Source organism: Podarcis raffonei, chromosome 2 (assembly GCF_027172205.1).
Source record: "Podarcis raffonei isolate rPodRaf1 chromosome 2, rPodRaf1.pri, whole genome shotgun sequence".
NCBI classification, from domain to species: Eukaryota; Metazoa; Chordata; class Lepidosauria; order Squamata; family Lacertidae; genus Podarcis; species Podarcis raffonei.
Window position 1 is genome coordinate 118,004,893 of NC_070603.1, and position 20,709 is coordinate 118,025,601.

A 20,709-nucleotide genomic window follows, 5' to 3' on the forward strand; every position below is an offset into this window, starting at 1 on the left:
TCAGCACCATAATTTTATTGCACACCGGGTCAAGTTTCCTGGGAGACAGAAATTTAGAGGAGCAGGAAGAAATGAAGATCTCCTTCCTCTGGAGGGAAACGGCCAGAGGAAATATTAAGGGAAATCAAATATTCAAAGGTTAATATTTCAAATAACAATAATAATATTTCGCCCTTCCCGTAAGAAATCCCCACACACCTGAGAATAGCAATGAAAGGAAAAAAGAAAGAAAGCTGTTACAGGAGGAATGAAAGAAACTGGCAGCTTGGAGTGGGCATAGGGAACGGTGAAGGGAGGAAAGGAGAAGAAATAGCAGGAGATGAATAAAAGTACTTGTGAGAGGTGCATGGAGAGAAAGGAAACATAAAATAATTTGATTTCTCCACTTAGAGCAAAATTCTGCCTAAAACAAAGCTATCATGATACTTACATGATGCTGCTCACAGCTTGAGGAAAGCTGAACTGTGGAACTCTGTGTCACGAGGAAATTGCTAAGGCAAAGAATTTAGAAACGGAGATCAGGGAGCAGTGGTTTTCAGCTGATTGTGCTGAACTTCATCTCAGATCTGCCACCATTTTGCGACTGGCTCTGCCCTCGCACCTTGTGACCGGTGGGCCTCTCGTTTGTTGCTGGTGGGTTAAGTAAGTTTCAGCCCTTTTAAGTGTTTGCTGGAGGTGGACAGTTTTGGGACCAACCCTGCTCTGGTGAGAAACTAGCTCAGCCTGGCTAAAAAAATCTGCCCCTGTAATCTTGTTTCTGCACCGTTTTTGCTTTCCTGTGTGCGATGATCCGTCAGCCACCATGGAAGCTTTTCCTGCAATCTGTGCCTTTGTACAGTTTCTCTCTGCTGCGGAGCCATAAACGTGGTTGAAGCTTTTACCCTGCACTCTCGGATTGCTGATACGGTTTCTCTCCTAACTCAATGATTTGGATTCTCAGATGAGGAAGAAGGCAGATGATGCAAACCTTTACAAGGTTTCTCGTGCTAGGTGGATTTTCTTGTGCCTGAAGAGGTGCGAGGGGTCGCTGAAGTTCCGCCCACATTCGGGACACACGAACGGCCTCTCCCCCGTGTGGATTCTCCGGTGGTTCACAAGCTGCGAGAGCTGACGGAAGCATTTCCCACACTCCAAACACGTGTACGGTTTCTCCCCTGTGTGGATTCTCTGGTGTTTCACAAGCGGGGAGCGCTCTCGGAAGCACTTCCCGCACTCGGAGCATTTGTAGGGCTTTTCTCCCGTGTGGATTCTCTGGTGACTGATAAGGGCCGACCTCCTCCGGAAGCACTTCCCGCATTCTGAGCACCGACACGGCCTGTCGCTCGTGTGGGTCCTTTCGTGCACGAGTAGCTCGTTCCCTGTGCAAAAGCTCTTCCCACAAGCCAGGCATTTGTACGGCCTGTCTCGTGTGTGGGTCCTCTTGTGCCTGATCAGGTGTGAGGGGTCTCCGAAGCTTTTCCCGCAGTCGGGGCAGCTAAAGGGTTTCTCCCCCGTGTGGGTTCTCTCATGGTTCATGAGCTGCGAGTGCTGGCGGAAGTCCTTCCCACAAATAGAGCATTTGAAAGGTTTCTCTCCCGTGTGGATTCTCTGATGTTTAATGAGGACTGATCTGCTGCTAAAGCTTTGGCCACATTCCGGGCATTTATATGGTTTCTCTCCCCTGTGGATTCTCTCATGGGCAAGGAGACCTGAGTTGTGGTTGAAGCTTTTCCCACACTCTGAGCACTGATACGGTTTCTCTCCTGTGTGGATTCTCATGTGAGTAGTAAGATAGGCACTGGTGCTAAAGCTCTTCCCGCAAACAGAGCACTCGCAAGGTTTCTCTCCGGTATGGGTTCTTTTGTGTCTGTTGAGGTGAGACGGGTCGCTGAAGGCCCTCCCACAATCTGAACACGCATATGGCCTCTCCCCTGTGTGGATTCTCTGGTGGCTCCCGAGCTGAGAGTGCTGCCGGAAGCATTTTCCGCACTCCGCGCACTTGTAGGGCTTCTCTCCCGTGTGGATTCTCTGGTGTTTCACAAGTTGCGACTGCTGCCGGAAGCACTTCCCGCACTCGGGGCATTTGTAGGGCTTCTCGCCCGTGTGGATGCCCTGGTGGTTCACGAGCTGGGAATGCTGCCGGAAGCACTTCCCGCACTCGGAGCATTCGTAGGGCTTCTCTCCTGTGTGGATTCTCTGATGTTTTGCGAGCTGCGAATTGTATTGGAAGCACTTCTCGCACTCGGAGCATTTGTGTGGCTTCTCCCCTGTATGCATCCTCTGGTGGCTAATGAGGACCGACATCCTGGTGAAGCTTTGCCCACAGGCAGCGCACTGGCACGGCTTCTTGCTCGTGTGGATTCTCTCATGCATAAGAAGCTCGTTCCCTGTGCAGAAACTCTTTCCACACACCAAGCACTTGTACGGCCTCTCTCTCATGTGGGTCCTCTTGTGCCTGATGAGGTGCGAGGGGTCACCAAAGTTTTTCCCGCAGCTGGGACAGCTGTACGGTTTCTCTCCGGTGTGGATTCTCTCGTGGTTCACAAGGTGAGAGTGTTGGCGGAAGCCCTTCCCACAAACGGAGCACTTGAAAGGCTTCTCTCCCGTGTGGATCCTCTGATGTTTAATGAGGACCGATCTATTGTTAAAGTTTTGGCCACAATCTGGGCATTTGAACAGAGCTCTGTTGGCTTGGATTACTCCATGTGCCAGAAGATCAGACGTCTCCCTCAAGACTTTTACACACCCAAGGGGTCCTTTTTCGTGCTGATCCTCGGGGAGACCCTGCTGGAATATTCTGTCCTCCAGTTCCTCGTACCTGCCCTGGTGATCAATCAAGTTGTCCTCCTCTTCTGCTAGGCAGTTTCCCTGCTGGCTCTCAGAGGCTTCATCTCCCAGATTGGGGCTCCAAGATAAATTCTGTTCCGCTCCTCTCAGTAGCATCGCATGTGGTTCCACTTCCGCAGGATTTCCAGCCTGATTTGGCTCATTTCCACACATCCACGCGTCATCTGCTGGAATAAGAACAGAATTGCAATGTGTGTCTTTTTTTTGGAGAGAGATGGAGGGGAAGAAAAAGGAAGGAAGGAAGCAAGGAGGTCTGGCTACACACTAGGAGCAGCTGCATGCAAACGGCCACTGTGCTGAATTACATCCCAGTTGGACGACTGTAACCTGCTCTATGTGGGGCTGCCTTTGAAATGTGCTTGGAAGCCCCACCTGAAACATCATAGCTCCCTACACGAACTTGCCTGGGTGCTGAGATCCTCAGGTGAGGCCATTCTCTCTGTCAGAAGCACAGAGCCTTTTCTGTGGCAGCCCCCACACTGTGGAATTCCCTCTCAGGAGATGTTAAACTGCCTTCCTTATTGTTATCCTAAGGTCTTCCTATTAATCCAGGCTTTTGAAAACCAAGGTGCAGGTGATGCAGACCCCTAGGCCTCTGTCAGGGCAAACTGCATCTTAAGCCTGGTTTTAAATGTGTTTCAATGTACATTAAACTATTGTTTTTTGTCAGGATAGTTTTACTTCTTTGTATTTGATACAGTCAAAACTCAGGTTGTTGAACATAATCCATTCTGGAAGCCCATTTGACCTCTGAAACGTCCGACAACCAAGGCACGGCTTCCGATTGGTTGCAAGAGCTTCCTGCACTCAAGCGGAAGCCGCGTCGGACGATTGGCTTCCGAAAAACATTAGAAAACTGGAGCATTTACTTCCGGGTTTTCAGCATTCGGGAGCCAAAACGTTTGAAAACAGAGCCGTTCAGGAGTCGAGGTTTGGTTGTACTGACCTGTAAGCTGCCGTGGTGGAAAGGTGGGATAATAAATATATCAAATAATTAAATAATCTCCGGCTTTAAAAACAAACCAACCAGGGTATGTGTGACTCTAAATTCATGGCGATTAGATCTGTAAATGACCAGTAATCATGGTGATTAACAGCAGAATTTCTGTCGTTCCCCATCTCTAGAGCACAGTTTCCCAAAGTGGTCAAATTTGGGGTCAAATTGGGGGGGGGGGAGGCCCAGGATAGGATGAGAGGGCAAATCAAGCAAAGAGGATCCTTGCCTGAGAAGGTGGCAGCTCCATCATCGGCCTCTTGCTTGATATCCTGAAAGAGCAATCCCTGCCAAGTGTCTTGAAGAGCGTCCTCTGTCTCGGGGAGATTCATTTTTTCTTGCTTCTGCGGACTCAGAACCTAGCAACAGAGCAGCAGAGATCTTGTTCAGTAAAGAGGTGCAGAAAAGGAAAGGGGACCACTCTGGAAATTATAGCTCTGTGAGGAAAATATGGGGAGGGGACTCCTACGAACTCTGAGGATGCTTAACAAACTACAGTTCCCAGGATCCTTTGGGGGAAAGCTTTGACTGTTGCCCTGATGGGAGGGGAAGTTGGACATCATATATAAAAAAAGCAATTGGTAATTTCCCTTCTTTTTAATCTGTTTTCCGTACAGTGGTACCTCTGAATGCGAACGGGATCCGTTCTGGAGCCCTGTTTGCATCCTGAAGCGAACGCAACCCGCTTCTGCACGTGCGCGGGTCACGATTCGCTGCTTCCGCGCATGTGCATGATGTCATTTTGAGTGCGCATGCGCGAGCGGTGCAACCCGGAAGTAACGCATTCCGTTACTTCCGGGTCACCACGGAGCGTAACCTGAAAACACTCAACCTGAAGCACATTTAACCCGAGGTATGACTGTAGTTCTGTCTAAATCTACACACCTCTGTTTTTTGCCTTTATAAGTAAAGGAAATCCCTTCAGGGAATTCCCATCTGAAGCAGATATTTTTCTTTTAAAGGTCCTCCTCTCTCTTCTTTTCCCCTCCAAAAATCAATGCATTGCCTGAAAATATTACCCTCTCTCTGCAGGGTATAATCATAAATCAATATTCTTCATGGGGAATGCTTCTGCCAAATGGAAACAAAGAATAAGGTCAATATTGAGTGACAATGCATGTTTCCAAATCTTAAGAAGAGATTGTTGTTGCTGTTGAATTATGAATGTCTGTGTTTTCATCTGCATTCCCGCCCCCACAAAAAAACTTCAATTTCAGATGAGAAAATTGATGACTTTGCTGTTTCCTCCCTGCACTGTAAAAATTTTGCTGCGCTTTGAGCCAGTGAAGTCAGTTGGGAAACCTCTATTGGCTGTACCGATGTGGCTTAATCCCCCAAACACTCAAAAATAGTGAAAGTCTGGAAGCGATCCCAAGACCTCTCAAACGATCCACATAGCAAGGCATCGATTTGGACACAACAACCAAAATATCGGAAAACAGAGGCCAACCTTTCCGCTTTCTGCTGTCAAGAGACTGCCTGCTAAGCAAACAAGAAGGTGTGCGTTATTAAATATAGTATTTAGTAACAGCTTTAAGAGGGAGGGTTGGAGGAGATTGCAGATTTCCATCTGGGGCTGTGGAGACAAGTCAATTTTATTTATCTATTTTATCTATATAAATTTTAAAACAAACGAGGAGTCAGCCATTGTGTGTTCTTTTCTCCCAGCAGCCCTGGGTGTAACCTGAAACTTGCAGAGCAAACTACTACGCCCTTACCCAACTGAGCTTGCAGTCTCCTCCCCATAGAAGACTGGGATTAAGTGCATTAAATGCGGGCTTTGTGGCCGCAACATTGCCAGGGCCTTTCCCCCACCCCTCTCCTCTCTCCTCTGCCCCTTGCTCTGCTTAGCCTCCAGCCTGACGAAGGGCTCTGCTGAACCCGAAAGCGGGCGCTTTTCACACTCACCGACATCACCGCCCACCAGCTGCCCTGCTCTCTCGGGTCCTCCAGCCAAGGTTGAGCGAAGCCGGAAGAGGCTCTCGCGCCCTCTCTAGGAACGAAGGCTCGCTCTCCTTAACCCTTTTAACGGGAGGCGGGGAAGGCGGTGGGGTGGGAGAAGCATTTTCAGAGTCTTGTGACAGCTGAAAGGCTGCCAACGTAAGATGCCACGATGCAGCCTTCCCCAAGCTGGTGCCCTCCCATCAGCACCATGGAGCTTTGCCCTGAGTGTTCGTTTAGTATGATGTTGCTGCTGGTTTATTTATTTTAACTCTGTTTTATTGAAAACATTTCGATTGAGCGAAATAACGCGAAAAAAGGAAAAGGAGCATTAAAAGAAACAACCACTACAATTCCATAATACAAAGGTATATGAGTGAAATTATTATTCTAATACATATACATTTATTTGTAACCCACTGTGTACAGATCTGTAGGCGCAGACCATCCCCCGACTCAAACTAGTTCGTGAAGAAAACCCCCAAACTCGTTTCCATGGGTGACTCTGGGTCATATCTATGCGGTAGCTTAACTTAAAGTTTTAAGTGTCTATATGCTTATCACATTTATAAATTTATAATTTATTGTTGTACATTGTTTTAACTGTTCGTTTTCTTTCTGGGATTGTACCCCCAAGTGTGTTTTATAAGCTGGTCTCCGACTGTAATAAATTATCTATCTATCTATTTAACCCACTGTATTTTTTAATAAATGTATTCCAAATGTCATTCTATTTGTCCAGACACAATCTGTGTCTATAAGCTATCTGTCTGTCTGTTGCAAGAGTTGTCAGAATAAAGGGGACTATAGATTTACCATTCCACTGACTCAGTCTTTTAGCCATAGCGAGGGCGCAGCAAAACCATTTACGTTGACAGGTTGTCAAATCCAACGTAATTTAAAATAATGTTATCCTCTGACAGTACTACCCCGCCCCCCCCCCCGTGCCAAAAAAGTAATATTTATAATATAACAATCAGGGACTTTCTCCCAAAACTTCATAAGCATAGGATATTGCATAAACATATGTATCGAAGAAGCATTATCTTTATTACATCTCCAATATGCTGCCAGAAATAGTTCCCTTCTATACAAATGTAAGAGTACAGCTGAGATGATTGTATAGAATCATAGTAGTGTTTTGAATGGGACTCTCCGAAGGTCCTCTAGTCCAACCCTCTGTCACACAGGTATCTCAGATAAGGAATCACTGACAGATTGCCACCCAGCCTCTGTTTAAAAACCTCCAGTGAATGAGCGTCCAACACATTTCAAGGGAGTCTGCATGGAAGGTGATGAATTAACGAATAATAGAATAATAGAACTGTAGAGTTGGACGGAATCCTAAGGGGCATGTAGTCTAACCCCCTGCGATGCAGGAATCAGCAACAATAAGACTGCTTTTTGTCTGTCTTCAATAATATAAGACCTTTCCAAGACAGTCAAGGGACTGTACTGCGATGAGCAGCTGCAGGATCTGTTATCTTGGGTGTGGGTTTCCGGTTGGAGCCAGACTGAAGTCGAGAGAATAATAATACATAATAATAATAATAATTTATTTATACCCCGCCCATCTGGCTGAGTCTCCCCAGCCAATCTGGGCGGCTCCCAATCAAATGTTAAAAACAGTACAGCATTAAATATTAAAAACTTCCCTAAACAGGGCTGCGTTCAGATGTCTTTTAAAGATAGGATAGCTGCTTATTTCCTTCAGATCTGAAGGGAGGGTGTTCCACAGGGCAGGTGCCACTACCGAGAAGGCCCTCTGTCTGGTTCCCTGTAACCTCACTTCTCGCAATGAGGGAACCGCCACAAGGCCCTCGGCGCTGGATCTCAGTGTCCGGGCTGAGAACATTCAAGAGCTGGGCCTGGTGAAGGAGATCTTATATTTTTCACCTGCAACCACAGTTTGCAGCTAGTGATGGAAAGTCCCTAATAAATTACCGGTGAACTGGATTAAGGAAATTGATCTTTTAGTGTGGCAGCACCTACACTTTGGGACTCCCTGCCTATGGACTCACCAAATCCCCTCCCAGGAACCAGCCACAAAACAGCCGGCGAGGTAGAGGATAGCCGCTTAGAGCATGGTGCTGATCATGCCAAGGTTGCAAGAGGAAAGCTGCATATTCCTGCATTGCAGGGGGTGGACTGGATGATGCCCAGGGGTCCCTTCCAGAGTTTCATGCTTATGCGCAGGAGATAGGCGGCGCTGCTCTGAGCTGCGGCTTGGAAAGCATTCAGAGGTCGGTGGCAAGGCAGCTCCTGCGCTCCTCTTCCTCCTCCAGCCAACTCCCCTCTCCGGAAGCAGGATGGCCAAAGATGAGGCGGAAGCTGGGAACCGGAAGCCTGAAGCAGCTGTTTTAAGCGCGGCACAGAACTGTAGACTTGGGAGCGGGGATCCCTGGTGGTCATCTAGCCCAACCCCCTGCAATGCAGGAATCTCATCCATAACAGAGCGGCTCGGGGCTTCGGTGACTTCTTCTCCTCTTCCTCCTCCAGCTCCTTTGTGGTCTCGATTTCCCCGAGGGTAGCCGGGGGGCAGGCGGAGGCCAACCCCGGGGAGACACTGCGTGGAACAAGACGCCCGCTGCCCTGCGCCACGAGGGGCGAGGAAGGAAGCGGAGGTAGATCCTGGGGAGAGAAAGGGATCGGGCACCGGGCAGGCGGGGCAGATCACAGAGCGGAGGGTTGTTTTTAAGGGAGCGGGAGATCTATTTTCTGTAATCCCGATCATCCCCGAAAGTCTACGCCCCATGCAAGGCTCACTCGCGAGCGAGACGTGGGTGGGAATCGAACAGCGCTCTGCACATGAGCCGGGAACAGCTCTCCTTTATCGCCTGGCAATTTGCAGGGCTGGGCGGTGCTGAAGCCTTCAGGTTCTAGCCTGCGACTAAACAATTGGCTTCTGGCACAAGCAAGGTCTCTTGTATGGTTTCAAATGGGGGGGGGGCGTTTTGAGATTCCTGCACTGCAGGGCGTTGGTTTGGATGATCCTTGGGACCCCTTCCAACTCTATGATTCTGTCATTCTATGAAATAAGAGCGAGGCAAGCGAAAGTGGAGCACGCCTAGCTGGATTTATTTGGTATTTTGGTGAGCCCAGGTGGCAGGCGTTGTTCTACTCTCAATTTCCTAATTCTGCATGCCTTTCAGGAAGCTGCAGTTGGTGCCCCAAACCTGGATTTAGGCAGGGGAGTTTTCCTTTTACAGTGGTACCTCGGGTTACATACGCTTCAGGTTACAGACTCCACTAACCCAGAAATAGTTGTTGTTGTTTAGTCGTTTAGTCGTGTCCGACTCTTCGTGACCCCATGGACCAGAGCACACCAGGCACTTCTGTCTTCCACTGCCTCCTGCAGTTTGGTCAAACTCATGCTGGTAGCTTCGAGAACACTGTCCAACCATCTCGTCCTCTGTCGTCCCCTTCTCCTTGTGCCCTCTATCTTTCCCAACATCAGGGTCTTTTCCAGGGAGTCTTCTCTTCTTATGAGGTGGCCAAAGTACTGGAGTCTCAGCTTCAGGATCTGTCCTTCCAGTGAGCACTCAGGGCTGATTTCCTAAAGAATGGATCGGTTTGATCTTTTGCAGTCCATGGGACTCTCAAGAGTCTCCTCCAGCACCAGAAATAGTACCTCGGGTTAAGAACTTTGCTTCAGGATGGGAACAGAAATCGTGCTCCGGCGGCGCGGCGGCAGCAGGAGGCCCCATTAGCTAAAGTGGTGCTTCAGGTTAAGAACAGTTTCAGGTTAAGAACGGACCTCTGGAACGAATTAAGTACTTAACCCGAGGTACCACTGTATTCTTAAACCAAATTGCTAAACAAACCAGCACAGAGTGACTTTGCCATGCCAGAACAAATGTGGCAACCATAATTCACTTTGCAAAGAAATGGATTTAGAGAAAGCTCCCCCAACTTGGTACACTCTCTAAATTTTTTGGACTACAACTCCCATCAGTCCCAGATGGCGCTACAACTCCCATCAACCTCCACGCCAACCAGGGCTGATGGGACCTCTACGGCAAAACTTCCAGAATTTGGGGAAGGTGGAGTTTGCAGCTCTAAATTTTTTAAAAAACAGAAACTGCTCACTGTTTCTATATGTTGGGGGAAAGCTTCACCTGAAGCATTTCTGCCTGTTATGAAGCTGTCAAAAGCACAGCAGCACTGCGAGGAGGCAGCCTCTGAGAGAATGGCAGGCTTATTGTAGGTTTACAGGATTGGGGAATGAGCAGACGGACATTCATGACATTGCAGGGGGTTGGGATCCCTTTGGATCCCTTGTAATGCTATAATTCTGATTTTAAGGCATTTTATTAAAACATGCTTAATAGCTCTGTTGAAAAGAAATGGGGGTTCTGGAGGGTTACTTAGAGGATTTGCAATGCAAGAGGAGAGCCAAGAATCTGTAGGGGCATTTGAAATATAATGACATGGTGTAAATACTGTAAATCGCCATTCGGGATGACACCTCGCTGTTTGTGTCAAGAGTTGAATAAATTGTGGGCATGTGACCCAGGTGTGGCTCGGGGGATGTGTGGAGAAAGTTACAAGGTCATGGGTTCCTAAGATGCCTGTATGAGCCAGAAAAACAGAGGCTTCCACCATCCTGGTTCACTTCTGCAGCTTGCCTCTTCTGTTGTCCCCATTCTGTTTTATGTCAATATTTCAGGCTTGCCTCTTCCACCATCCTGGTTCACCTCTGCAACTTGCCTCTTCTGTTGTCCCCATTCTGTTTTATGTCAATATTTCAGGCTTGCCTCTTCCACCATCCTGGTTCACCTCTGCAACTTGCCTCTTCTGTTGTCCCCATTCTGTTTTATGTCAATATTTCAGGCTTGCCTCTTCCACCATCCTGGTTCACCTCTGCAACTTGCCTCTTCTGTTGTCCCCATTCTGTTTTATGTCAATATTTCAGGCTTGCCTCTTCCACCATCCTGGTTCACCTCTGCAACTTGCCTCTTCTGTTGTCCCCATTCTGTTTTATGTCAATATTTCAGGCTTGCCTCTTCCACCATCCTGGTTCACCTCTGCAACTTGCCTCTTCTGTTGTCCCCATTCTGTTTTATGTCAATATTTCAGGCTTGCCTCTTCCACCATCCTGGTTCACCTCTGCAACTTGCCTCTTCTGTTGTCCCCATTCTGTTTTATGTCAATATTTCAGGCTTGCCTCTTCCACCATCCTGGTTCACTTCTGCAGCTTGCCTCTTCTGTTGTCCCCATTCCTATTCCATGGCAATATTCCAGGCTTGCCTCTTCCACCATCCTGGTTCACCTCTGCAACTTGCCTCTTCTGTTGTCCCCATTCCTATTCCATGGCAATATTTCAGGCTTGCCTCTTCTGCCTTCCTCATTCCCTTTTGTAGCAATGCTCGAGGCGTACCTCTCCTGCTGTCTCCCTTCTGTTTCTTTCAGCAGCGCTCAACCACTGGAACAAACCCATTTTCACCACCGCGTTCAGAAGGATGGCATCCCTGACGCTTTCTGGGCCAGCCCCTCTTCCTGCTGGTGTGGCAACAGTTGCTCTGGTTCCAGCTCAGGTGGGCAAGGGGACAACTGGCTCTGGGGCGACAACCTACCAATTTCCCTTCGCTTCAGTATGAAAGGTGGCCTTAGCCCCACCTGCTGCTCCTGAGAAGCTCTATGGAGAGACAGTGAGGTGTAGTAGTTAGAGGAGAGATGGGAATTGTTGGATTTTGATTGTACAGTGGTACCTCGGGTTAAGAACTTAATTCGTTAGAGGAGCAGTGGGAATGTGTTGGATTTTCTAACACAAGTACTTTGTTTGAGAGTCTCCCATAAACAACTGCTGCCATCTTCAGATAAAGCTGGTAAGGACCCTACCCCAAAACCTGGAGATTCTCTGCCAATCAGTGTAGAAAATACTTAATTAGACATGCTGCGCTGTGGGTTAAACCACAGAGCCTAGGACTTGCCGATCAGAAGGTCGGCGGTTCGAATCCCCGCAACAGGGTGAGCTCCCGTTGCTCGGTCCCTGCTCCTGCCAACCTAGCAGTTCGAAAGCATTTCAAAGTACAAGTAGATAAATAGGTACCGCTCCAGCGGGAAGGTAAACGGCGTTTCCGTGCACTGCTCTGGTTTGCCAGAAGCGGCTTAGTCATGCTGGCCACATGACCCAGATGCTGTACGCTGACTCCCTTGGCCAGTAAAGCGAGATGAGTGCCGCAACCCCAGAGTCGTCCACGACTGGACCTAATGGTCAGGGGTCCCTTTACCTTATGCCCTTTAAAAATGTGGGGGGGGGTTGGGGAGGGGGTTATTGGGCTGTTGTTTTTATTTTGATTATATGTTTTGTGGTTTTAGATTTTGATTTTGTTCTGTGAACTGCACTGAGACCTCCGGGTATAGGGCGGTATTTACAGTGGTACCTCAGAAGTCAAACGGAACCCATTCCAGAAGTCCGTTCGACTTCCAAAATGTTCAGAAACCAAGGCGCGGCTTCCGATTGGCTGCAGGAAGCTCTCTTGCAGCCAATCGGAAGCTGCTTAAGCTGCATTGGACATTCGGGTTCCAAAGAACGTTCGCAAACTGGAACGCTCACTTCCGGGTTTGCGGCGTTTGGGAGCCAAAACATTCAACTCGCAAGGCGTTCAATTTCCGAGGTGCGACTGTAAATTCAGTAAATGAAATTAATTAGATGGATCAGCTGTGTGGCTTGTGCGAAGGCATCAAGTCCTTTGGGGAAGGGATATATAGCTCAATTGTAGAGCACCTCTTTTGTATGTAGCACATCCCAGGAAAAGCCCTGTCTTGAAACCCAGTTAGCATTGATCAGGGGTAGCTATTGTGGTGGCCTCTGGATTTGTTTTTGGACTCCAACTCCCATCAGCCCCAGCCAGCATGGCCAATGGACAGGGATGATGGGATTTGTAGTGAAGCAAAATGTTAATTGGGCACCTTGTTGACTACCCCGGCATAGATAATAGATGGTCCGATGATCTGACTCTGTACTATGCAATTTCTTTGCCTGGGACCCTGGAGATCCTCTGGTTGGTCAGTCTATAAACTGCTGAACTAGGCGGATCAATGACCTGACTTCGGATGAAGCCCCTTCCGAAGTTCTTGTGTCTTCTTTCCAGGTTTTGGTGACCTTTCAGGACGTAGCGATCCACTTCAGTGAGGAAGAATGGGCCCTTTTGGATCCGGACCAAAGAGCTCTCTATATAGATGTCATGGTAGAGAACAACTTCAACTGGGCCTCTCTGGGTATGCATCCCTTCTTTGCTGCTCAATAAACGGTGTTGAGAGGGCTTGGGAAGGCTCTAGGAAGCATATAATAGCTCTACTTTTCCCATCTCTCAGTTTGAGTAAGGAAAGGGCCATAGCTCAGTGGCTAGAGCACTTGCTTTGCATACATTGTCACTATTACAAGGTTATACGCTCTATACAGTGGTACCTCGGGTTACATACGCTTCAGGTTACAGACTCCGCTAACCCAGAAATAGTACCTCAGGTTAAGAACTTTGCTTCAGGATGAGAACAGAAATTGTGCTCTGGCGGTGCGGCAGCAGCAGGAGGCCCCATTAGCTAAAGTGGTGCTTCAGGTTAAGAACAGTTTCAGGTTAAGAACGGACCTCCGGAACGAATTAAGTACTTAACCTGAGGTACCACTGTATTTATTGCTCAAATCATGCAGCAAACCCCAAGCGGAACTGATGATTATTACTTGAAATACTTAATAGAGGACAGGGAACTGTAGATTACCTTAAAAGTGGCTAAATTTTCTGCTGCTGCTATACAATTAAAGAGACAAGGTTGACTGAATCTAACCACCAATTTCTTAATATGTTTTAAATTAGCAATTAAAGCTTTAACTTATATATTTTAGCAGTTTGAATTATTTATCGTGTATTAACTCATAGAGCTTAATTTTAATCTATTTAGGTTTGTATGTTCTCTGTTGTTGTACAGTCGTACCTTGGAAGTCAAACGGAATCCATTCCGGAAGTCCGTTCGACTTTCAAAACATTTGGAAACCAAAGTGCAGCTTCTGATTGGCTGTAGGAAGCTCCTGCAACCAATCGGAAGCCACGGAAGCCCTATGGGACATTTGGGTTCCAAAGAACATTCGCAAACCAGAACACTCAGTTCTGGGTTTGCGGTGTTCGGGAGCCAAAACATCCGAGTATCAAGGCGTTCAGGATCCAAGGTTTGACTGTATATAATCTCAGGAGGAGATTAAGGACACAATTGCAATGAATGAATTGAGACAGAGGGAAGTTAATCTGAGGCTGAGATCAGTACCGGAAACACAGAACGAAAATATTAAGGAGAGATTAATAACAGAAATTGCACAGTGGTTGGAGCTGCCAGTAGAGGAAGTGGGGGAAAATGTACAAAATGCATTTAGGATGAGAGTAAGAACGACGAAGGCAAAGAAATTTCCTGGTGATTGTTTAATTACGTTTAAAGACAGAGAGATGAGAAATTTGATTCTGCAAAAAAATAGAGAGAAAAGATTATATATCAACGGAAGTTATATAATTATCTTTAAAGTTATACCAATAAGGTTGTTGAAACGAAGAGACCCCTACAAACCGCTGGTTCAGATGCTGAAGAGAAACAAGATCGATTTTAGATGGGAGTATCCAGAAGGAATCTCCTTCTTTTACAAATCTAAGAAACGCAGGCTGACTAGCCCAGAAGAAATTGGGAAGTTCACGAGAAGATATAAAGAGCTGCAAGTGGAAGATGAGGAGGAAAAGGGAGCAGGAGGAGGAGCAGGATCTAAAGATGAGTCAGAGTCGGCGGAAGAAGATGAAGACCAGGGCAAGAGATCTGAAGAAGAGGAAGTAGAAGAAGAAGAAGAAGGAAAAGAAGATAGATTATAACTAAATTTAAATTAAATTTATTTAATTCGATTTCAATATGACTCTTAAATTATGGAATTGGAATATAAATGGGATGAACAATAAAAGAAAACGAAATAAAATTGAACAATTTCTAAGGAAGAAAAATTTGGACATTATCTGTTTACAAGAAACACATGTGGCAAGGAGACATAAAAAAATTTTGATTAACAAAAGACTAGGGAATGAATTTATATCGTCAGATAGGCAGAAAAAAAGGGGGGTTGCATTTAAAGCATTCTTATGCCCCTTTAGCCTGTGACACGGGTGGCGCTGTGGCTTAAACCACAGAGCCTAGGACTTGCTGATCAGAAGGTCGGCGGTTCGAATCCCCGCGACGGAGTGAGCTCCCATTGCTCGGTCCCTGCTCCTGCAAACCTAGCAGTTTGAAAGCACACCAGTGCAAGTAGATAAATAGGTACCGCTGCGGTGGGAAGGTGAACGGCGTTTCCATGCGCTGCTCTGGTTCTCCAGAAGCGGCTTAGTCATGCTGGCCACATGACCCGGAAGCTGTACGCCGGCTCCCTTGGCCAATAAAGCCAGATGAGCACCGCAACCCCAGAGTCAGCCACGACTGGACCTAATGGTCAGGGGTCCCTTTAGAATAGAAAAATAGAAATATCTTTATTGTCATTGCCCCCTCTCAGGGACAACGAAATTACTTGACTGCTCCATAAAAACACTAATTAAAACAATACAGTATAATACAGCAAGGAAGATTAGATGACTTTCAAAGTCCAGGCTTCCCATTCAGGGCTGAGATCGCTCTGGAGAAGAAGCTGTTCTTAAGACGGCTCGTTCTTGTCTTCATCGTCCTGTATCTCCGTCCCGACGGCAGGAGCTCGAAGAGACAGTGTCCAGGATGCGATGGATCTTTTACTATGTCCAGTGCCTTCCTATGGCACCTTGTGGCATAAATCTGCTCTAAGGTGGAGAGTGGGCAGCCAACAATGCTCTCTGCTGCCTTAACAACTCTGCACAACCCCATCCTGTCCTGGGTAGTACAGCTTCCGTACCACACACATAAGCCATAAGTGAGCACGCTCTCAATGGCACAGTGATAGAAGGCAAGCAGCAGTTTCTGCGGGAGATGGTTTTTCCTTAGAATTCTCAAAAAGTAGTCTCTGCTGCGCCTTCTTCACAAGCCCCCTTGTGTTGACACTCCAGGACAGATCCTCTTGTAATTCAATGCCCAAAAATCTGAACGTTGTTACCCTCTCCACACAGACCCCATCAATCAAAAGTGGCTGGACATTGCTCTTCTGTCTCCTGAAGTCCACCACAAGCTCCTTTGTCTTCCTTGTATTTATGAGCAAGTTGTTAGCTCTGCACCACTCTGTCAGCCGCTCCACCTCATCTCTATAATCCGTTTCACCCTCCCTTTCAGGGATGAGCCCAATCACGGTTGTGTCATCTGCAAATTTGACAACCCTATTACTAGGGTGAGCAGCGACACAATCGTACGTGTAGAGAATATAAAGGGTTAAGGAGCAACCAGCCGCTGCATCTACACGTGCCGCCATCTTTACCCTTATGCCCCTTTAGCAGGCATAGCTTCCCCCAAAGAATTCTGGGAGCTGCATTTATTCGTTTTTTCATTTTGTATACCACCTTTTCATACGAAGGTCTCGGGCAAGTTCACAGCATAAAAATACAAAATAAAAACACGAAATGCATAATAAAAACGAGAACGAAAACTGAAATAAACCAATATCCCTCCTTCCCACAAAACACATTTAAAAGGACACAGAATGTTCATCAGCCACAGGCCTGGTTGAAGAGGAACGTTTTTGCCTGGCGCCGAAAGGTGTATAATGAAGGCGCCAGGCAAATGTCCCTGGGGAGAGCTTTTCACAAACAGGGAGCCACTGCAGAAAAGGCCCCGTTCTCGTGCTGCCACCCTCTGGATTTCTCGTGGAGGAGGCACACGAAGAAGGGCCCCCAAAGATGATCTCAGGGTCTGGTTAGGACCTAGGTTGGTATTGAGAAGTGTGTCAGAAGGAGTAAATTTTTCCTAATTCCACTTGTATTTTTGTCTTCCCTTCTGAAGGAGGATGTTTATTTCCCAAGCTGACCCTCATTTCCAGGCCTAAAGGCACCAACAATCTCTGTGTACAGGACTCCAAGGAAATGGAGAGAATTTCAGGTAATGCCGTTCAAAGAACGTGGCCAGCAGGCTTGAATCTTCCTAGTTCAGTCAGAACATCATATTTCCTGAACTCTTTTCCTGACAAGATAGATGTAAAGCCAGAAAACATGTATCTCAGGGTTGGTTGGTTTTTAAAAGTATGTATATATCAGCCTTTCCAACTTGGTGCCGTCTAAATGTTTTGCACTACATCTCCCATCAGCCTCAGCCATATAGTTTATTGCTGGTCTGGTGACAGTGGTTTTTATTCTTTATGCTCTGATCTTTTGCTCAATTAATGGTTTTTGAAATCAGCGACCTATCTTGAAATATTTTTTATTTCTGCTCCATAGAGAGAGCAGTATTCTTGTGTATCTGAGCTAGAGTTTAACTCTTAAGAGCAGGCATGACATCTAAACTGAGTTTCCTGCCTTTTATGTTCTTTGGAGCTGTATTGACAGCTGCCTGGTTGGTCTCCCCCTCCGCTGACAGAAGTGAGTCTCAGGATTCAAAATTAGAGTGCAAGTCCTTTTCTTTAGATCCGTGAGACTTCTGAGTTGTATCAGAAGCCACAAACCTTTATTCTCGGTGCCGTTGTGAGTGGAAAGGTGTTAATTCAGTTCATTTGGTGCTGGAATATAAGGAAAGAAAGGAGTAGAGAGCCATCTTGGCTGGATGACGTCACTACCCACAGCCCTGGCCATATTGTTGACGTACTTACGGCATTTGGAGATAACCTGCCTTGGAACAGGGAAGCTCCATTTAGTTGCCATGGCTTATAAACCTATCTTCTTCCATGAATTAGTCTAACCATTCCCAACAATGGCCACCTGCTTTGGAAGCCAGTAGCTATGGTTGTGCTGCGTGTGTGCGGTCTCACAAGTTTTTAAATTGTCATTTGTGAATATATTTGTTCTTCTCTTCCAAAAGGTGGTGGGATGGTGAGTGAGATCAAGCAAAAGCCTCTTTGGCCAGAAGATTATTCCTTCGAAGCCAACAAGACTTTCATGAGAAGATCCCAGAATAATGTTTCTTTTTCAAGTAAGTGCCCATTAAAAACATTACGGGGGAAATGAGAAGGGATAAGTCCATATGTAGCCCCAAACTCTGCAATTTTTCCTCATAGGGGAGCTGACCCATCCCCTTGATCATTTGGTTATCCTTAAAGTAAAGGTAAAGGGACCCCTGACCATTAGGTCCAGTCGTGGCCAACTCTGGGGTTGCGGCGCTCATCTTGCTTTATTGGCCGAGGGAGTCGGTGTACAGCTTCCGGGTCATGTGGCCAGCATGACTAAGCCGCTTCTTGCGAACCAGAGCAGCGCACGGAAACGCCCTTTACCTTCCTGCTGGAGCGGTACCTATTTATCTACTTGCACTTTGACGTGCTTTTGAACTGCTAGGTTGGCAGGAGCAGGGACTGAGCAGCAGTAGCTCACTCCATTGCGGGGATTCGAACCGCCAACCTTCAGATCAGCAAGGCCTAGGCTCTGTGGTTTAACCCACAGTGCCACCCGCGTCCCTTTGGTAATCGTTACCAAGAGCTTTTTGAAGAAGAGCTATTTAAGGGAGCAGGATACTTTTTTGGGGGTGGGGAATGTTTCTGAGGCAGAGATAGCTTCCCTTTTAAACTTTTCCCCGAGACAAGTAAGGTGCAATCTGCTCTTCTCCCTTCTGCAGAGGAGTCTTGGAGCTGGGATTGTCTCTCCCCATCCTCTTTGTGCAATAAAAGAATGTTTGGCGAGGCTGAAGATCCACTCCTCCGTTCTGAGCACCCAGGAACACAAGAGGAATCTTTGGGAAGACTAGAGCAGAAAGGTGAGGCCTCTGGAGGCCTCCTCATAGATGAAAGAGAAGAGGTGTGGACCAATTCTGGGAGGACTTACCGGTGGAAGTCGTTCCTCGTCCCACGGGAAACGAAACCTCCGAGGGAGAAGCTCCACAGGTGCCCAGTTTGCTGGAAGTGTTACAGCACGAGGCCCATCCTGGCACGCCATCAGAGGGTCCACACGGGTGAGAGGCCGTACCAGTGCTCCGAGTGCGGGAGGAGCTTCGGCCAACACGTCGACCTGAAGAACCACCAGAGGATCCACACGGGCGAGAAGCCGTATGTGTGCTCCAAGTGTGGGAAAAGCTTCAAGCACCACTCCAGCTTGACGGCCCACGAGAAGATCCACACAGGGAACAAGTCCTATTCTTGCCTGGAGTGCCGGAGCAGCTTCAGCAACAGGTCGAGTTTCTCCAAGCATCAGATGACCCACTTGGTGGAGAAGGCAGGGCCTTCTCTGGGAGCAGGGAAAGTTTCAGGGAGCGGCGGAACCTTACAGGACATCAGAGAATCCACCTGAGAGAGATGGGCTGGCCACCTCGGTCATGAACTTAGGACATTCCTGTCTTACGGGGGCAAGGGGAAGCTGTGGCCCTCAATGTGTTATTGGACTCAAGTTCCTTGGACCCTTGACTGTTGGCCGTGCCCCACTGTGCTTGGTTCTGCTATGAAGTTCCTGAGCAGCATTGATCACTGCCAAAAGCAGGGCTTGCCTTGGGTGCTGAAAGCAAGCCCTTCTCCTGGGGCAGGAATCTGGTTTCGTTATGAAGGTTTGACTGGGTGGTTTTATGGGGTTTCTGACTTTTGCATTAAATACATGATGGTTTTGTACTGAAATATGTTTACTGGTTGTTGTTTTTAAAACACCATGCGCTAGCCTCCTCGGGAGTGCAGCTAGGCCCTGGGAGGTGCTATGTACACACACTCAGCAAGTTGGAGTTAACTCTTTATTAGCAAAAACACTATAAACACAGGTGTGTCAGGCCTAATAAGCACAGCAACTGATCTCTGGCAGGTCGTCCCCCTTGCTGAGACTGAAAGTTCCCTCCCCTCCAGGGTTTTTCCCAAGCAATTGGAGACTGTGCCTGTGCGAAGCTAAGTCTCCTCTCCCCATTTCATAGCTGTCAACTTTTCCCTTTTCTTGCTAGGAATTCTATTCGGAATAAGGAAATTTCCCTTAAAAAAGGGAAAACGTTGACAGCTATGCCTCTTTTATGCCATCTGTTGGTCATCCTGGCTGGGGTTGATGGGAATCAACCGTATATTTAAACCACACACATGCCCCAATCCTGGGAACTGCAGTTTACCCCACAAATAGCTACAATTCCCAGCACCCATAGAAAATTACAGCTCCTATAATTCATCATCATCATCATAATTTTATTTATATCTTGCCCATCTGGCTGGGTTTCACCAGCCCCCCTTTGGTGGGGAAGAAGATGTACTCAAAATGTATGATATGTACGCAATCTTGAGTCCAGCAATGTCCACAGGTTTCCCAACCCAGTGTTAGTCTCAAATGTCATGTCCTCCAGACATTAACAGAGTGCAGCTCCCGCCATCCCCAGCCAGGGGCGATGGGAGTTGTAGTTCAGCAACAGCTGAAGGGCTCCCATGTCAGCGAGCTTTGTCACAAATCTGCATTAAGACTTTTGCTCCGCAAAGGGTTAAGGTGAGGGAATACCGCCTCCTAGAGAGACCGGAAGCTCCTCTGCGGCAGGAAAAGGGGGAACAAAAACAATCAAATGCCACTTCCTGTTCCGCTTCCCATGGGAAAGTGGCCTTTGAATTTTCCCACGCGCAGAGAATCAGGGCTCGGAAGGACTTTTCCGGTGGTTGCGAAAGAACCAGGCAGGTGGGAAGGACGGAGGAGAAGGGAGGGTGTGCTGGGCCTCGAATGGGCTCCATGGCAGGCAGAAGTGCAACTGGAGAAGCTTTTCCCTGCCGTGGGGCTGGGGAGGAGAAGGAAGGCTGGGAAAACATCCTTGGTTGGATTTCTGCCTGCCAGGTAGGGGAGAGCGGCAGAAAAATGAGGAGCCCTTCGATTTTTTATTTATTTTGGATGATGCACACTTCAGGTGGAGCAGAGAGTGAGTCTTTGTGCAGAATGAGGGGGTGGCAATCTGGT

General features: G+C 47.5%; 2 protein-coding genes across 6 annotated transcripts; one reads left to right on the top strand and one right to left on the bottom strand.

The window, feature by feature from the left end:
- LOC128409224 (zinc finger protein 271-like) lies at positions 1-5,975 on the bottom strand. 2 transcript variants are annotated; one of them, XM_053379516.1, is made up of 2 exons: positions 5,729-5,799; positions 1-2,990 (listed from the first exon to the last, which is right to left on the bottom strand). In XM_053379516.1, the coding sequence occupies exon 2, from the start codon at positions 2,977-2,979 to the stop codon at positions 970-972; it is 2,010 nt and encodes a 669-aa protein (XP_053235491.1). In that variant the 5' UTR covers positions 2,980-2,990; positions 5,729-5,799; the 3' UTR covers positions 1-969. The 2 variants fall into 2 exon arrangements, 1 of the variants encoding a protein (XP_053235491.1); XR_008329203.1 differs by lacking the exon at positions 1-2,990 and adding an exon at positions 4,000-4,179 and having other exon boundaries at positions 5,729-5,975.
- Positions 5,976-7,944: 1,969 nt separating this feature from the next.
- On the top strand, positions 7,945-19,418 carry LOC128409282 (zinc finger protein 879-like). 4 transcript variants are annotated; one of them, XM_053379630.1, is made up of 6 exons: positions 7,945-8,385; positions 11,177-11,298; positions 12,859-12,985; positions 16,679-16,774; positions 17,687-17,797; positions 18,434-19,418. In XM_053379630.1, exons 2-6 carry the CDS (start codon positions 11,224-11,226, stop codon positions 19,099-19,101), a joined length of 1,077 nt encoding a protein of 358 aa, XP_053235605.1. In that variant the 5' UTR covers positions 7,945-8,385; positions 11,177-11,223; the 3' UTR covers positions 19,102-19,418. The 4 variants fall into 4 exon arrangements, with proteins under 4 accessions (XP_053235605.1, XP_053235603.1, XP_053235604.1 ...); XM_053379628.1 differs by having other exon boundaries at positions 7,946-8,385; positions 11,174-11,298; XM_053379629.1 differs by lacking the exon at positions 7,945-8,385 and adding an exon at positions 8,716-8,853 and having other exon boundaries at positions 11,174-11,298.
- The last annotated feature ends 1,291 nt before the right edge of the window (positions 19,419-20,709 follow it).